Source organism: Hyperoodon ampullatus (genome assembly GCF_949752795.1).
Source record: "Hyperoodon ampullatus genome assembly, chromosome: 2".
NCBI classification, from domain to species: domain Eukaryota; kingdom Metazoa; phylum Chordata; class Mammalia; order Artiodactyla; family Ziphiidae; genus Hyperoodon; species Hyperoodon ampullatus.
In genome coordinates this window covers 143,705,916-143,725,064 of record NC_136915.1, presented here as the reverse complement: position 1 = coordinate 143,725,064, position 19,149 = coordinate 143,705,916, and the positions used below count along the sequence as shown (strand labels likewise).

The 19,149-nt window shown below is 42.1% G+C and overlaps 1 protein-coding gene across 1 annotated transcript in view; it reads left to right on the top strand.

Moving 5' to 3' along the window:
* Positions 1-19,149, top strand: part of HHAT (hedgehog acyltransferase) — a gene marked incomplete at both ends in the record, with an annotated part of 362,271 nt that overhangs the window by 49,518 nt on the left and 293,604 nt on the right. The window contains 3 exons of the mRNA XM_079697991.1: positions 660-773; positions 15,472-15,666; positions 18,383-18,598. Of these exons, the coding sequence (XP_079554117.1) occupies positions 660-773; positions 15,472-15,666; positions 18,383-18,598 (525 nt within the window). The remainder of the gene's footprint in view (positions 1-659; positions 774-15,471; positions 15,667-18,382; positions 18,599-19,149) is intronic.

Genomic DNA, 19,149 nt, shown 5'->3' with positions numbered 1-19,149 from the left:
GTCCAGGGGTCCAGTCTTGCCAGAGGTTTTTCACCTGCCCCTGTCAGGGAGCCATATAGACACAGCCTGGTACAGACGCAGACAAAGGGCACTGATGGACATAGCTTCCCAAGGTGAAGGGAAGTATATCTTTCATCTTTCCTTGTAATCTTATAGGGAATTAGTTAATTTCTCTATCAAATTATCCTCCTACCTGTAAGTGACAGCAGGATTTAACATGACTGACCTTACACAATTTTATTAGTGTCCAGCATACATTTCTCTTGCTGGTAAAAGCATCTGGGTGATGAAACTGAGATAACCTAAGTTGTTATTTGTACTATCTATGTGACGCTGGGTAAATGAACTGAATTCTTTAAGTCTCTGTTTCATATTTTATAACGTGGGGGCAATAATCGTTTCTATCCCATAGAGGGTCCAGAGGTTGGGGGATCAGCTTAACAAAGACACTCAGTGGGGGAATGGCAATGAAACCAGCTAAGCTGGAGGGGAGTGTATAAGTAGGTGCAGTGTGTGGTGGGGTAGATGCTGGAAATGTTGTGTAAATGCCGTTTTATAGCATTTGGACTCACATTGGCCTTCTTCTTAACTGGAGTTTGTGTGCTGCCTCAAACACGTACCAAGATCCCTCTGATAAACTGCTGTTTTGGCCGATTTAGGACCCAACAGACTTTGAGTGGAGCTTCTGGATGGAGTGGGGCAAGCAGCGGCTGGTGTGGCTTCTCCTTGGTCACATGGGTGTGTCTCAAGTAGCCAACCTGCTGGCAAGGAAGGTACGGTTATGTGCATCATTTCCATTTAAGCTTCTTTCTCCTTTGCTTTTTGTGAAGAAAGAGACCTGAGCTAGGAAATCAGGAGACATGGATATTAGCCTTGGAAGACTGGAAAAGATGAGAAAGAATTGTTACTGGTCAATAAGATAAATTATCAGATAAAAAGATAAAAATAAAAGATAAGATAAATTATTAATGATGTTGATAAGATAAAAATTTCATACATGCTTATCCTGTGCTTACTTCCTCCAAGTCGTTTTTCAAACCAATGAATATGAAGGTTTTAGACTAACTTCAGATGTTATTCTTTAAGACCATTCTTAATCAAATGATCTTATAAAAACCACCTGTTGAGAATCTATGTGATTTCAGTTCAGAAGAAAGAGAATGATTTCATTAAGAAGTGGGAATGATTTTCATGTTAAGTAATTTATGCTACAGTAGCTGTTGTAGATCAGAATTCTAGTATTTTGCTCTTTCCTTGGCCTGGTTTTGAGAACAAGAGATTCTTCCAAGCAGATGTTTGACAAGTGCTTTTTCAAGAGGCGGGATTGAGAACCTCTTTATACTGTAGCTAATACGGGGCCTGAGATAGTGCCAGGAGCATCTTTCTCTAGTGTAGGGGCCAGGCTTTGTCCAGCATCCTCTCATATATGCATCTTGCCTCTGTGGTTTCCTAATCTGAAAAAAAATGAGTCTGTGCTTGGAATTCTACCCAGTAAAAACAGAGCACAGCCAAAAATGGACTTGGAAGTCAACCCAGGAGAAATGTTTGATTCTTAGAGGTTCACGGAGGTGAAGTAACTGAAGGGACAGAAGAAGCAGGAGCCTCTGGGCTCAGGAGACCCGGATGTGAACTGAGAAAGCAGTGCCATGTGCTTAGAGATGTCACCGGACTTGGGCTATTTTTCAGCTCTTTCCTGAAAATCGGTACTTTCTGGGCCTGCTTCTCATCCTGGAATACAGAAAATCCCAGTAGCACACCAACTTTCTTTGTTTTAAATATGATAATGATGACTTTTTTGTACTCAAGTGGTTTCCATCTTCTAAAGTAGCAAAAAATTAAAAATTGTAGATGCTGTCAGATCTGAATATATTTTAAAATTTCATACAACTTCCTTTTTTCAGTTTTATTGAGATGTAATTGACATATGGCACTGTATAAGTAAGGTATACGGCATAATGACTTAACATACACCTATTGTGAAATGATTACCACAATAAGCTTAGTTAATATCCATTGTCTAATATAGATACAAAGAAAAAATGAGAAAAAAGAAAAGAATGTGTTTTCCTTGTCATGAGAACTTTTAGGATCTATTCTATTCTCTTAGTGGCTTTCAAATATACCATACAGCAGTGTTAACCATAGTCATCATGTTGTACATTATATTCTTAGTACTTATTTTTCTTATAACTGGAAGTTTGTACCTTTTGATCACCTTCATTCAATTTTATATAACCTTCTGAGCAAACCTAATAATAAGTAATCCATTTTTTTTGTATTCTTAAACTAGTTATGAATATATCCACCTCAGCCTTCATTAATGTGTTTCTTTTCTTCCACAAATTTGTTTGGTATTTGCTAAGACATCAATGTTTCTAGAAATTTAACATTTTTGTTTCTAACACAAAGTTTCTCTGCCCCTAGGTAAATGACTTACTGCCCTTAGGTCTTAGTTTTCCCATCTGTAAAATAAATAGCTTAATACTTGTGTTCTCTATCTCTGTGGGGGGGAAGATGAACTATTTTGAGGAGTATCTGTGAAATTCAGCCAGTCTCACTACTGCTGCTGTGGGAAAGGGTCAGCTCTCGTGGAGTGGAAGAGTGCTGGATGATGGATTAGGTCCTGGGCTTTCTCATTTGTTAGCTTTCTGACCTTAGAAAGGCTTTTCACCACTGAATCTTAATTTATCATTTTCTGTAAAGTAGGGTTGATGAGATAGTATTATTATTTTTCTTTTCCTCCTTTTAAAACATGGTGGGCTTCTCACTATTCACAATAGCCAAAACATGGAAGCAACCTAAATGTCCATCGACAGATGAATGGATAAAGAAGATGTGGCACATATATACTGTGGAATACTACTCAGCCATAAAAAATGAAATAATGTCATTTGCAGCAACATGGATGGACCTAGAGATGATCATACTAAGTGAAGTAGGTCAGAAAGACAAATACCATATGCTGTCACTTATATGTGGAATCTAAAATATGACACAAATGAACTTATCTATGAAACAGAAACAGACTCACAGACATAGAGAACAGACTTATGGTTGCCAAGGGGGAGAGGTGTGGGGGAGGGATGGATTGAGAGTTTGGGATTAGCAGATGGAAACTATTATATATAAATGGATAAACAACAAAGTCCTAACTATATTCAGTATCCTGTGATAAACCATAATGGAAAAGAGTATGAAAAAGAATGTATATATATGTATAACTGAATCAATTTGCTGTACAGCAGGAATTAACACAACATTATAAATCAACTGTACTTCAATAAAATACATTTAAAAAATGGTGGGCTTCATTTGTTAGAAATTTCATTAAAAAGTAAGGATGAAACATGGAAAAGGTAGGACAAAGAGGAAGCACCAAAGAAATGGCAGAAATAAATGCAAATATATCAGTAGTCACAATCAGTGTGAATGGACCCAATCCACCCCCCAGCCCCAGAAAAGGATTGTCAGACTGGATAAAAGTAAAACAGAAAAAAAGAAAAATAAACAAAGAAATAAAACAGCATCCACAGGGGTGCTTCCTAGCAAGATATACTTAAAATGGAAGGACACAAGGACACAGAGTGTTTGAAAGTGAAAGGATGGAAAAAGGTGTTCCAGCAAATATAAGACTCATCTTTGTCACGTCCACCTAGATACTAGTGCATTTTCATTAACAGCTGGCAAAGAACATTATTTGTGACAAAGAGGGTTCTTGTTTAATGATAAAAAGTTCATTTCATTAGGAAGATATTATAATTCTAAGTTTGTTTATTTTGCTTCCAAATATAGAAAGCAAAAGTTGATCAATACCATAAAGATAAATAGATATATATGTGATTTTAGGGAGAGATTTTAACATAATTTTATCACTAATTGATATATCAGATAGAAGAAAGCAAATAATACAATTAATAAGCTTGATATAAGAAACGTAAATGGGGACCTCCCTGGCGGTCCAGTGGCTGGGACTCTGCGCTCCCAATGCAGGGGGCCTGGGTTCGATCCCTGGTTGGGGAACTAGATCCTACATGCCGCAACTAAGACCTGGCACAGCCAAATAAATAAATAAATAAAAAGGTAGTTTATAAGCGGGCTATGAAGGATCTTAAATACTATAGTTTGGGAAGCAGGAATCCACTGAAGGTTTAAAAAAAAAAAAAGAAACGTAAATGATTACATCTAACAACTGGAGAATTCACATCCTCTTAAAGAACACATAGAATATTTATAAAAACTGACCACATCTTAACCATAAAGTAATTTTCAATGAATTTCAAAGGCTGTGTTTTAAATAGGTTACCTTCTCTAATCCCAGTGTAATTAAGTTGGAAACCAGTAACACAATGACCTGAAAACTCTAATTCATTTAGAAATTAAAAAAGAAAGCAAACTTTAAAATAACAATAGGTAAAAAAAGAGATCATACTGGAAATTAGAAAATAGTTAGAAATGAATGAAAAATATATTACATATCAATACTTGTAGGGTGCTACTTGGATAATTTTAAGTTTATGTAAGTGCATAACTTTACATGCTCCTATTAAAACAAAAGAAAAGCTGAAAATTAATGAGCTAAGCATACAACTTAAGAAATTAGGAAAGAACAGAAAAAAGAAACGAAGGAAAGAACAAAAATAAGAGTAGACACTAATGAAACAATCAGTGGCATGATTGGTCAAGAAAAAAATGCACAAATAACCAATAGTAGGTGTGGAAAAGAGGAAAAAATATAGTAAGAGGATATTTTGCACAACTTTATGACAATAATTTTGAAAACTTTGGCAAAGCAGACACATTTCTAGAAAATGTGTCTTACCAAAACTGACTCATGAAGAAATAGAAAGACTGAATAGTACTATAACCGTGAAAAGAAGTTGAATAAGTAGTTAAAAATCTATTTGTAAAGAAAATAATAGTCTAACACACCACTTCTTCCAAACATTCAAGGCACAAGTTATTTAAATCTTTTCCAGGCTTTTTCAGAAAATAGAAAAAGAGGGAACATTCATTTTATGAAGAAGAGAGCATAACATTGATACCAAAATCAGAGTATGCGCCCTACCAGATACTATGACTTAATAAAGATATAATAATTAGGACATTGTTGTATTGGCACCAGGATAGATAAATAGACCAATGTAACAGAATAGAGTTTAGAAAATACTTGTACATAGACGGAAACTTGATTTTGACAGATGTGGAATTTCAGATCTGCATGGAAAAGATAAACTTCAATAAACAGTGCTGACACAATTGTTGAGTCATATTAAAAAGAAATGAATACTTACCTCATACCATTCATAATCATTTTCAAGGTGAATTAAGTCCTTAAAATAGGACTTCCGTGGTGACGCAGTGGTTAAGAATCTGCCTGCCAGAGCACGGGGAGATCAGCTCGGTGCTTTGTGACCGCCTGGAGGGGTGGGATGGGGAGGGTGGGAGGGAGGGAGATGCATGAGGGAAGGGATATGGGAACGGATGTATATGTATGACTGATTCACTTTGTTATAAAGCAGAAACTAATAAAAAAAAATAAAATTAAATTAAAAAAAAAAAAAAAAAGAATCTGCCTGCCAGTGCAGGGGACACAGGTTCAATCCCTGGTCCAAGAAGATCCCACATGCCGCAGAGCAGCGAAGCCCGAGAGCCACAACTACTGATCTTTTGTGCCACAACTACTGAAGCCCGCACGCCTAGAGGCCATGCTTCGTAACAAGAGAAGCCCACGCACCTCAGCGAAGAGTAGCCCCCACTCGTCACAACTAGAGAAAGCCTGCGTGCATCAACGAAGACCCAATGCAGCCAGAAAAAAAAAAGAGTATGAAACTTTTAGAAAGCATGATGTAGGAGGAGAATACTTCTTGACGGTAGGGTAGAGAAAGATTTCTTAATTAAGACACAAAAAGTATAACTTGTAGAGGAAAAAATTGATAAGTTTAACCACATTAAAACCAAGAACTTATCAATGTATAATAATCAATGTACATCTTTGTATGTATCCAGAAACACAATGAAGAAAGTGAAAAGGCAAGTCACTAATTGAGAAGTTATTTGCAACCTGACAGAGGTTTGGTATTGGAATATATAAAGAAATTTCAAAAGGAAAAAACAAGTCACCCAATAGAAAAAGGACTCAATATGGGAAAAGGAATTTGCAGAAGAGGAAACAGAAATGACCAATAAACTTATGATGTGTTCAACTTCATTAGTAGTCAAACAAATGTACCTTAAAACTACAAGATACCATTTCATGCTTTCAGTTTGGCAAAGATAAAACAAAACAAAAATCCCCTGATGATATCAAGTACTGGCCACCTGAACTCATACAGAGTGGTTGTGAGTATGTGTTGGTATGGCTTCTTTGTATTTCATTACCTAGAGAAGTCAAAGAGGTGCGAAGTCCACAGCTACCAGTGCTAACTCGGACATGTTCCCTGCAGAAGCTCTTCTCTGCCAATCAGGCGACATGAGCCAGGACGTTCATTGCAGCAATGGGATTGTAGTAACAAAGAGCCAGAAGCAATCCAAATATTCGTTATGGTGAAATGGATGAATTGTAGTGAATTTATTCCATGGAAAGGAATGAATTATAATTGTAATTGTCAACGTGGCTGAATTTCTGGATCATGACATTGAGCTAATAAGGCAAGTTGCAGAGGAATCTATCAGATATGGTCCTATGCACATAGAGCTGTACAGACTAAATGATACATTCATGTGTATGATCACAAAGATGAGATAGCCATGAAAATAAATTCAGGATAGTGGTCACATCTGGTTGGGGAGATAGAATCAGAGGGGAGAGGGATTCCCCTGGTGGCACAGAGATTAAGAATCCGCCTGCCAATGCAGGGGACATGGGTTCAATCCCTGGTCCAGAAAGGTCCCACATGCCATGGGGCAACTAAGCCTGTGCACCACAACTACTGAAGCCCGCATGCTCTAGGGCCTGTGTGCTGCAACTACTGAGCCCACGTGCTGCAGCTACTGAAGCCCGTGTACCTAGAGCCCGTGCTTTGCAGTAAGAGAAGCCACTGCAATGAGAAGCCCGTGCACCGCAACGAAGAGTAGCCCCCGCTCACCACAACTAGAGAAAGCCTGCGCGCAGCAACGAAGACCCAACGCAGCCAAAAAAAAAAAAAAAGCTGAAAAAAGAATCAGAGGAGAGATAATCAGAGCCCTTTTTTGGTTTGTTTGTTTTTGCTTTGATTATTTATTTATTTATTTTTATTGAGGTATAATTGACATTTTAAAAATTGAGATGTATTTGACATATGCTCAGGGGCCCTTTAAAGCACTGATAGCTTTATCTTTCTTAAGCTGGTGCTAGGTATGCAGGTGTTATTTCATTATTCTTTATACCTTATAAACTTTATGAATATTCCTTTCCCTGTGTTTGATATGTGATATATTTTTCACTGAACATGTGGAAGAATGTGTGGCAGGGAGAAGGAAAGATGAGGCTGCCCTGGGCACGCTGAGTTTTCATCCCCTGCCTTGCTCACCGTTCTGCCATGTGCATCAGGCCCAACATGGCCCCATCTGACTGGTCTCCTTTGCTTCCCACTCTTTGTCTTGCTACCTGTTGTTTGCTGTTTGCTTCCTGTAGATCAGTGTTTCTCTAGCTTTTTTTTTTTCATTATTTCTCCCCCAGGAGCATTTTTAGCTATTTTTCCCCAATTGTCACTTCCTCTTTATGACATTTTAATACCACAGATGTACTGTCTGTTTATGTACTGTGTATCTGCCTGTGCTTTATGCATAGAGGAAGGTTTTCTTGTCTGCAAGAACCAATTCCCCCCTTCTCTTGGAGTAGATATAGCCCCAGTCGACAGTGCAAGATGTAGATTCACCCTCTGCTCGTGGACGGATATTCCTCCCTCTTTCCAAATTTCCTCCGTTTTCAACTCCTGTTTTGCACCTACCACCATCAGAAACCTACCTAGGTTAGGATATAGATGTTCCTATGGTTAATTTGCTTGTAGCTTTGAGTTAAGTCTCTTCCTGTTAGGAGTCTACATTCAGGGTGGCTAAGAGCTCCTGGCTGAAACCCGGCTTTGTCACTTTTTAGTGATGCAGTCTTAAGCCAGTTAATTAATATCTTGAAGCCTTTCTCCTCATTTGTACAACATGGATGGTACCGCTTGCTTCCTGGGGTAGTGGTGAGAGTCCGATGGTTTTCAAGGTTGTGCCCGCACACGATTAGACCCAAGTAAGAGGTGGCTGCTGCTGGGGTCCGCTGGCCTTTGCTGTGTGCCGCGACTGCAGTCTGTGTGTGCTCCTGGGAGCCGTTCCCTCTGTGGTGCTCAAAAAGGAGGTGACTGTCAGAACTTCTGAAACCCCAGAGGGCAGAGGCTGTCTGTGCAGCCATACCTACCTTCCTCTCCTGCATGTCTTTCTCTGACCCTGTTTCAGAGCTGGGCTGTGGGATAAAGGATGGGGAGACACAGTCCCTCCCCCAGGAGCTGAGTGAGAAGTGACAGAGGAAACCAAATCCTGATCAGGATCCTGGGAGGAGCTGGCCATATCTGCCTGGGGGTGTCAGGGAAGGCCCACGAGGAGGTAGCTTGTGAGCTGTGCCTTGAAGGGAGTGGAATCATCTGCTTATTTCAGCTTCCTGTATCTCATTACCAGGCATGGGTGGATAGGTGGACTTGTCTTTTTATCTGCAGAGCACATCTTATCCAAACTGAGTAGGAGGTTTTGTTTGCATTTTTCTTGGAACATGGCAGAGTTCGCACTGAGCCGTGTGTGTGTGTGTGTGTGTGTGTGTGTGTGTGTGTGTGTGTGTGTGGTCTCCCATCTCTTTGTGACCACAGGTTTGATTTGTGCAACAGCTGGTGGGCAGGGTTCTGGTCGGGCTGGGGCACAGTGTGCTCTTTGTCTGAGTCCGCTTGGTCCTTATGTAAGTATGAACCACAACTTTGGCCTCATTAGTTCCATGCTTTCACCACCTAGACTGAGTGTTCCAGATGGCCTTAATTTAGGTGGATGTTTTTGGTACTTATTCAGGGTGGAAGATTTGGGTTGCAGTTGTCTTTTGTTTCCCCATTCTGGGGGGCATCATGAACTGTGGACGATGCTGTGCAGAGGATTAGGCATTATCACTTCTTGCGGTTACACCCCTTGAACGCTGAAGGATCCTTCCCGCCTTCATCTACTATCTAATCCCGTCTCTGCCTTTGTGGCCCTACCTCCTCCCAGAGAGAGGCAAAGAAGAGTTTATTTTCAAAAGTGAGATTTTCTTTTTCTTCCTTTTTTTTTTTTTTGCCATGACAAGTAATAAAACTTTCCACTGAGCTCCTCGGCCAAGGTTAAACGCCTTTTCTCTGGGTAGGGCTCTCTCTGGGATTTGGCAAGACTACATCGCGGGCAGTGCCCTGGGAGGGAGGGGAGGCTGAGTAACGGCTCTGAGCTTTGGCTAGGGGTTTGTTATGATTGGAACGTATGTGGGGTGGGTCAGACAGTCGCCTCCTTTCTTGAACACCCTCACCACCTGAGATATTGCATTCCCTGCCCTCAGAACCAAAAATACCCCTGTGCAAACTTTTTGAGAAGGCTGGCCGCTTGGGGGGCCGAGGCTGGGTGCTGTTGCTGACCACAGGGTGCGTTCTCACCTGACCTCTGACTGGCAGCACCTGCATCATTAGCACTGGGCCCCGGCTGGCTGAGCTCATTGGCCGCAGGCTGAAAAGCGTGGTCCCATGGCGCTGGCTGAGACAAGTAAATTAACCTCTGGAAGGCCGTGGTAAACAGGCGCTCCCTTCCAGCATATTATCAAAACCACACACCTAATAGGAATCTCATGCATTAATGGTTTTCCTGGAATCAGACTCTTCCACCTCCATCACTGCATCTCTAAGGAGGGATGAAATTGGCTTTGTTTGGGCCCACAGGGCTTTGCTCCCAGGAAAAGGAGGCTAGAAGGCTGTTGTGTGGACTCTGCGATGGTTTTGGTTATTTTCCCTTTTTGTTTGTGTGGGGATACACACCCCCCCCCCACACACACACCCACACCCCCACACCCCCCACACTCCCCACACCCCCCCACACCCCCCACACACCACACCACACACACACACACCACAGACCACACACACACACCACACACACCACATGCACACACACCACACACACACCACACACACACCACACACACACACACACATATATATATTTTCTTTTCAGTAGCAGCTGCAGTTGATTATGTAGTATGCAATAAATTATGCAGTGCATAGGGTTATTGATTGACTCATTTTATTTATTTCTCAAACAGTGCCCCCACTGAGTGGTTTCTGGGCAGATGTACAAAAAGAATTAATACACAGCAAAGTCTGGTCCAGTTCACCAAGGCTTTGCACTTTGGTTCCTCCCTACAGAGGTGAGCCAATGAGGGGAACCACTCAGGCACATCCTGTTATCACTCATTGTCCACAGCACAGAGCAAGCTAAAGTAGAAGGGAAGAAGAGATGGCGTGAGGGGGGCATGGCCAGCCAGCTCTTCCTGTGGCTGGGTCCTGGCTCCCTATGAGGAAGATTTGAAGAATATAGGTTTGCAAAAGAAAAGGCCACAAGTCCATGGTCTTTTCTCAGGGGTGCTGATTTCAGCCTTTGAAACACGCCAGCTGAATTTGTTGATCTCTCGGAAGTCTTCCCTGGGGTGACAGGAATCAGGTTCTATCGAAGAGTCTGCTTTCAAAGGTTGGTGCCTGTACCCTATCAGCTGTGCACTATTGGAGGCTTCCCCCAGCACAAGATTGTAAGAGATCCCTGTGAGTGCAAACAGGCAGTAGGCAGTGAGGTGTGAAATAACACCTTTTAATCCTATCTGCATTGGCAAAGCAGTCTGTTCATAAGGGGTTAGGTGTACAAGCAGAGACTTTGGAAATCAGCAGGTTTTCACATTAGTGACTAAAAAGCCCCAAATTTTGGTGCTAATTTCTTGTTCTTAGTCATAACTGCCAAGTTAAACCCCCAATATCTGGGGAAGCATATCCATCCATCCATCCACCCATCCATCCACCCATCTATCCATCCAACTATTCTAACCATTCATTTATCCAGTGTTTATGAAACACTTGCTATATGCTAGGTACCATGTAAGATTCTTACATTATTGTATTATGAATAAGACAGGATATTAATTTGTTAAGGGAGCCTATCAGAAAGAGAGATGGTTATGCCCTGTTTTGAGAAGTGGTTCAGTATAAACACAGGGGGCAATGGGAACCGAGGGCAAGTTCGCCTACCCAGTTCAGTCTGGCCTAATTCCATCAGAAAGGCCATAGTATTTAGTCTCGCTTTATCTCAACTGCCACAAAAACAGAGTACAGTTTCTCTCTTATTGTTTGTTAAACTTTTAAAAGTTTCTCCTCTTCCCCTGCCTTCCTTTTGGTCTCCTATCAGGAACTGAAGAACCTGGAATAAAGAGAGTTAAGGGGGTCAGGATAGTTCTGATGGGCTGGCATCTTGCGCTCCAGCGAAGTTCACCCAGTCCATCTTATTGATGCAAGGTTCAGGTTGCTCACACTTTGATACCCTTTAAAAGAGCATGGTAAATGCAAGTTAAAGCCACAGTGGGATACCCCTGTCCAACTACCAGAGTTGATCAGGTAAAAAATAGTAACAACCCCAAATGCTGGTGAGGATGCAGCATTTGGATCCCTTGTATGTTGCTGGTGGGAATGTAAAATGGCCACTCTGGGAAACTGTTGGGCAGTTTTGTTTTTTTTTTCTTTTTTGGTACGCGGGCCTCTCACTGTTGTGGCCTCTCCCGTCGCGGAGCACAGGCTCCGGACGCGCAGGCTCAGCAGCCATGGCTCACGGGCCCAGCCGCTCCGCGGCATGTGGGATCTTCCCTGACCGGGGCACGAACCCGTGTCCCCTGCATCGGCAGGCGGACTCTCAACCACTGCGCCACCAGGGAAGCCCCTGTGTTATTTCTTATAACTGCAGGTGAGTCTACAACTGTCTCAATAAAAATCTCAATTAAAAAAAAGCATCATATAAAAGTAATACTTGATTCGAATTTAAATCTCTAAATTAGAAACATCACAGCCCAACATTAAATTAAGATTGTTTTATTTGTACATGTTACTTGATCAACATGATTCTTTGTGCCTCATTTCAAGTGAACAGCAGTTTCCAATCATAATCGTCATTTGAACCTCTTAACTTAAATGAATTGGGCTGTTCTGACTTTTAGGCAGATCTTTAATCAATTAATTAAAATTAATTAATTAAAATTAACTAATTGGTTTTAATTAATTAATTATATTGGCTGCACTGCCCGGCTTGCGGGATCTTAGTTCCCCGACCAGGGATTGAACCCAGGCTCTCAGCAGTGAAAGCACGGAGTCCTAACCACTGGACTGCCAGGGAATTCCTTAGGCAGGTTTTTAAATCTTGAACTTGACATAGATTATGTCTGTGACCAAAACTGTGTGTATCTGCCCAGATTGCTCTGTGAACTTGCAGAAAAAGTTTTCAAAGCCCTTCTAGTGATGAATCAGAAGTATTGTTTTGGAATAAAACATAACACACTTTATTTTTTAGTTTTGAAAAGTTAAAAGATTCCTGGCATATTTGATGTCAGAGGCCCAATATCTGATATTTAAGCATTTTTGCTAAAGAGGTGGACACAAGTTTGATAAACTAAATACATAAGCACTTTTGGAGTAGAAATAGCTGGGACAGGGCTGTCTTTAGGCCTTTGCATATGAAAATGGTCTTTGAAACACTTGGGCAAAGCCTCCCTCCTCCTCAGAGCAGCAGACCTTCTATGCTGCTGCCTGCACTGCTAGGCAGTGTCACATTTCTACTTCTCGCCCTTTCTGCCCCGCTTCTTGCTGGTCTAGGTGTGCGTGTGTGTGTGTGTGTGTGTGTGTGTGTGTGTGTGTGTGTGTGGTAGGGGGGGATAGAGGTTGGAGGAGGTGTGCCCTAAGGGCTGCATTGATAGTGGGTGATTGTTCCTCTGATGCCAATCAGAGAACAAGGCATGGAAGACTAATCATGCTGTATCAGCATCTTAGTGGTGTTTTCAAGGATGGGATTCCAATCGCACTCACTTTATAGAATGAAAAAAATCAATATGTTAGTCGGGTTCTAATTTATGTTTTAAAATCGGTGTTTTTTTGCATTGTTCACATCTTTCCCTTTTTATCACCTGCCCGCTGTGAATGTGTATAGCGGAGTTGTCTTTGCCCGTTGGGGAGGATGAGTGGGTAATAGGAGGGATAGCAGAGAATATGAGGTTCACATGGGTGCATTTTCTGTGATGTCTTAGAGACAATTAGACGTTGTCTGCCTGTACTCTTCGGCAGGAGGAAGATGGTGAGGGATGAGAGTACAGGACAACCTTGTGTGCCCCCATGGTATCATTTGTGAGCACAGGTAAATTCATCAGAGAATCTCTGGAGCAGATGGGGTTTGCACAGCACTAGTAAGTAGTTCCGGAAGGTTCCTCCAGCTTTTTCAAGCTGAAGCAGCTTAAGTCTGTGGTTAAGTTCCCAAATGAATCCCAACAAACAGGCTTTTTCCAAATGGATCAAATAGCACTCAATAAAAATGTAGCTGTGTTATGTGTATATGTATGTAGCCATGCACACATGGAAAAAGTTTCCAAGTGGTAAATGCTGTAGATCAAGTTGAAAAAGACACCCCTTCCCTTTTGTTCGTTCATTAGAACTACTTCTTAAAATAGTCTCTGGTGACCTTGTTCCTTATAATTGAACTCTGTCCAGAGGTGAGTGCTTGGGGGAAAGTTTGAAGCAAATTTATGTGGCTGTTTAATGTGGGTAGCAGGATGGAAAAATAGTAAAAACTGCAGATTTCTCTGATTTTCCTGGAACTTCAAAGTGGCTGACCTAGTCCCTCATTTAAAATGTTCTCTCTTAGGCTGGAGTATAAGTTTGGTAAGGAATTGTACTAAGGCAATATTTTGGGAGAGTTAGCACTGAAGGATAGGATTTACAGTGTGCAGTCCACATCTGTCTTTTCCTTAAAGAAGTCTTTTTGTTTTCACAGGAAGACCTAATTTCAAGCAGCCCCTACTTTTCAACTCAGTGTACTCCTGGAAATCCTATTTTTGAATGCTCACCAAAAAGCCACATCCTATTTTCCTATAGGAATAATAGCTAGTATTTGCCTTGTCCTTCCTGTGTATGCAGACACCACTGTAAGCATTTTACATGCATTAACTTGGTTAATCCTCACGACAACCTCATGGAGTAGATACTGTTACTATCCTAACTTTATATCTGAGAAAACCGAGGCACAGAGAGATTAAGTAAGTTGCCGAGGGTCACACAGCTGGTTGATGGGGATACCAGGATTTATTTAGGCAGTTGGACTTCAAAGCTTGAGTAATTACACCACTAAGATATGTTGCCTCTCAAACAGTGTTGAAACATTATTGTGGGGTTTTTTTTTGTTTTTTTTTTTTTTTCGGTACGCGGGCCTCTCACCGCTGAGGCCTCTCCCGTTGCGGAGCACAGGCTCCGGACGCGCAGGCTCAGCGGCCATGGCTCACGGGCCCAGCCACTCCGCGGCATGTGGGATCTTCCCGGACCGGGGCACGAACCCGTGTCCCCTGCATTGGCAAGCGGACTCTCAACCACTGTGCCATCAGGGAAGCCCTATTGTGGTTTTTTAAGTAAGGATTTACCAGCCAGATATGACCAAGAGTATATTGTAAAAGCAAAGACATGTTAATTTATCTATTTAGTTATTCAGTGTCAATAACTATAAAACTTGATAATGAAATAGAAAAATTCTCTCCTAAAATGGGAATAAATGTATTAATCGGATTGACTATGCAAAGGCCTCACAATCACTGAAAATAGGTAAGCTATACTTCTTCTGTGACACAAACTTGACTGTGAATAATATGCTAATGAAATAAAAATGTAATTAGAGATTTACTTGTAAGTCTCTGGTTTAAACTTTAGAAAGCCTTTTGTGGTTTGGATGGTCCAGTTTTCTCAGTAAGACTCCCGAGAAATGTGCACCAGTATTTTATCTTACCTTCGTTTTGCAGAATAGTGTACGCAGGGGCTAGTGTGCTAGGTTGGCAGCTTTTCCAACCATCTTCAGTCTCCCATAATGTCTGTTGAAAGTCAGCCATAAATCTTATTGTTGTGGGATCCAGTGGTCTGGGTGGTTTTGGCTGAAGGCAGGAAAGTGGCTCCTTTCTCTGGGTGGATCTAGTGGAGTTCTGGCGACCTGGGGGTAGGCAGCCATCACTCTGGGGTTAATGTGGGAAGTCCCTCTGAATCCTCTTTGTCTGTGTTACACTAAATCCCCAGGCCAGTGAGAACAGTTTGGTTAACGGGTCACAAGTCATTACCCTCTTTTATGTAGAACCTTCAATAGCAATGCCTGTTAACTTACCCTTCTCTTTTTTCTTCCTTCCCCCCCGCCCCCCCCCCCCCCCCATGTCTTTCTCACTGGGTCTCTCCCTGTCTGCAGCACAAACCCTGGATCCTCACAGCCTATGGGATGTGGGCCTGCTGGTGTGTGCTGGGGACCCAGGGCACAGCCATGGTTCTTATTCACACCACCATCTCCTTCTGTGTTGCCCAATTCCGGTCGCTGTTCCTGTCATGGCTCTGTTCTGTCTTCCTGCTCTCTACACTGAGCCTTCAAGATGTGGAGGAAGTTAAGGTAAGAGTCTCCGTTTTACCATTGGGAAGGAGAAGGCCCCTTTGGCAATGCCTTTATCCAGGTAGATGCCTTTGTTTTCAGACATGAGTCAATTGAAGAACTGTGGTGGCGCTCCCTCTAGTGGCCACAGGGGGTTGATGCATGTGAACCCTGGTGTTGCATTCTGCAGTCTTTTGTATCTGACTATGTCTTAGTCCTTGGAGGTTGCCCAGCGCTGACCTTGTACCTTTTCTCCCAGTTTGGGCAGGCATGGATGGTGCCAGATGTCACAGGAACAAAGGGGAAAAAAAAGCAGTAATCCCCTATGCATTTAATAAAACAATCATCTGTAGAATGCTGCACGGTTTATAGGGAACTCTCACATTCCTTATCTCATCAGAAGCCCACGATAGTCCCTGAACAGATAAGGCAGGTATTTTCCTTGCACAGAACATCTTGGGAAGCTTTTGATATTCTTTCTTTAGTCATGTGGAACTGGGCTTCCCGTGGTGTCTTTATTTTTGTTCATTTGTTCACTTATTCGTTCACCTTTTCATTGATTTAAGTGATGGCACTTAGAATTGGTGAGCCCTGGATCTGCACAGTCATGGAAAAGAATGCGACGGGAAGGATGAGCCAGTGGTTTTCTAGTCTCTTCTATTCACTGTCTCTCCTGCTCTTGAAACTGGAGGCGGTGTTTAACCTCTGAGTCTTAATTTCATCATTTGGAAAATGGAGGTAATAGCTGCTCTGCCTTCCTCATGGAGTTGTTCTAAGGATCCAACAAGATAATACGTGTTAAGCAATTTTGTGAAAATGGTAGCATTTTGAAAATTCAAGAATTCTTGCTGTTGTTAGGCTACCTTAATTTTTCTTCACTCTTACCAATGGACTGGGGCGAATACTTCAAGCACATGTCTCAAAACCTGGAGTTAAGGGAATAAGTAGGGTAGCGTCTCTCTCCTAACAAAGATACGTAACTTCCCAGAATGATTAAACTAGGCGATCACTTAAATAAGTGTGCTTAAAAATAGATTTGCGATAAAAATAAAAACAAATTCACACCTAACTTTTGGGGGACCTGGCAAACGTTCAAAGACGGTCTCCAGTTGTAATTATCCTTTATCTGGGGACTGTTAGCATCAGTTATGGGTGTTGGTGGTGAATAAGTATTCCATCTGTTATGTAAGCTGGTGGTGTGAAAAATATTGCTGAAGGGGAGAGAGCAAATGACCAGAAACTAGTTGCCCTAAAGTTCCATACTTTTTTTGTTTGTTTGTTTGTTTGTTTTTGGTTTATTTTTTGAGGTACGCGGGCCTCTCACTGCTGCGGCCTCTCCTGTTGCGGAGCACAGGCTCCAGACGCACAGGCTCAGCAGCCATGGCTCACGGGCCCAGCCGCTCCGCGGCATGTGGGATCTTCCCGGACCAGGGCACGAACCCGCGCCCCCTGCATCGGCAGGTGGACTCTCAACCACTGCGCCACCAGGGAAGCCCTAAAGTTCCATACTTTAACACATGCAGTTTTCTTGGTTTTTCTTGGTGGCTGCTGAAGTCCTGGACGTGGAATAGAAACTCTGTTTGGTACTTAGTTTTTCAGTGTAAAGCCTTAAAAGACCCTCATGGATCAAGTGAACAACTCTTTCCTTTGTCCCAATTTTATTTCTTGTATCTATTTCCATAACCTGTTTTCTCATTAAAAAAGCAATACATATGTATTATAGAAAATATGGAAAATATAGAAAAATATAAAGATTATAAAATGATCCATAATTGTATTCCCTCAATATTAAGATTTTACCACATTTGTTTTTAGTCTTTTGTTCTGTACCTAATTTTTTACGTGCTTGTTATTATTTCATGCTGTGTTGTAATTATACTTTTACATACCTATCTCCGGTATGAGAATTTAGGTACATTGAGGGCAGGGACTATTCCTTTTGACGATGTTTCTCTAAAGCTTATTTGGAAAATAGTCTTCAACTACATGTGGAGCCAAATTAATGATAGAAGAACAAAAGGAAAGATATGCTGAACACATAAATCCCACGTGACATTTCCAGACACACCCCATTTTATTGCACTTTGCGGATATTGCATTTTTTTTTTAAAACAAATTGAAGGTTTGTGGCAACCCTGCGTTGTCAGATGATCAACAGCAGTTTTTCTTTTTCTCAGCGATAATGTATTTTTAAATTAAGGTATGTTCTTTGTCTTTTTAGACATAATGCTGTTACACAGTTTAATAGACTACAGTATAGCGTAAACATAACTTTTATGTGCACTGGGAAAGCAAAAAAGTGTGTGACTCATTTTATTGCAGTGTTCGCTTTAATGTGGTGGTCTGGAACCGAACCTGCAGTACCCTGAGTTCTGCCTGTATAAGTCTCTCTTTGTCTTCAGAGTTGTTGAAGGAGCTGTTAGAGTACCCACTGGATGTAGCTGATCTCCATGCTGTCCGCTGGTGTATCTGACAGATGCATATCTGGGAAAACCTTCACTCTGTGTTGCATCAGGCTTAATGCGAAGCTTATGGCTGATGTTAGGGACACTCTCCTGCCCGTTGCTCATTAATTGCTTGTTTTGATGATCGATGATGTTTACCTGCTGTTCAGTGGTTCTCGACTCCCTGGATGGGACAGCTAGCTGCTCTGCCCATGGAAGAGATCTCCTTCCTGGGAGACTGGATGATGTCCCTCCTTGACACTCAAGGTTGTTGTCTCCCTGTGACTTTGCAGAGAGGGTGGTACCAGACGGAAAATGAGTACTACTTGCTGCAGTTCACACTGACCGTTCGCTGCCTGTACTACACCAGCTTCAGCCTGGAGCTCTGCTGGCAGCAGCCGCTGGCTGAGCGCACCTTCTGCTCCTTTCCCTGGGTGGTGGCCTATGTCTTCTACTACCCAGTCTTCCACAACGGGCCCATCCTCAGCTTCCCGGAGTTCATCGCACAGGTGAGAGCCTTTTGGGGATTGGATGGGTGTTTCTGCAGATGATGCTTCTGTCTTTGTTGCTGTGGTCATCCGTGAGTCTTTTCATACAGGGGTGCCCACGAGTTTAGAACACACATTATTGTCATGATTTCTGATAATAAATGAAATACTTTGGGGAAATAAGCCTTCAAAATAAAGGTCAGCATATCTCTTGTGCCTGTTGGTTGTAGGAGCTCCCACCCGGATTCTCTGTGGACTGTGGCAGCCAGAAATAATAACTGGGCACAGCCAGGAACTTGGGGGTAGGCATCCCCTGCAGGAAAGAAAACTGGCTTCTCATGGTATTACTTGGAAAATGGAAGGAGGAACTGGCTAAGCTCTTGGTTGGCAAATAATAGGTGCCCTTTTATTTTCACAAACTGCTTATGAAATAGCTCATTCGTGGCCTGGGAATTGTTCAGGGCGATCTGGATGGGATAACAGAGTGGAGTTGAAGAGGGTTTGAGAGCAATGGTGTGCTTTCGGGTCTGGGTGCCTGTTTCTGCCCAGGATCTCGCCTGCCTACTTCTGGA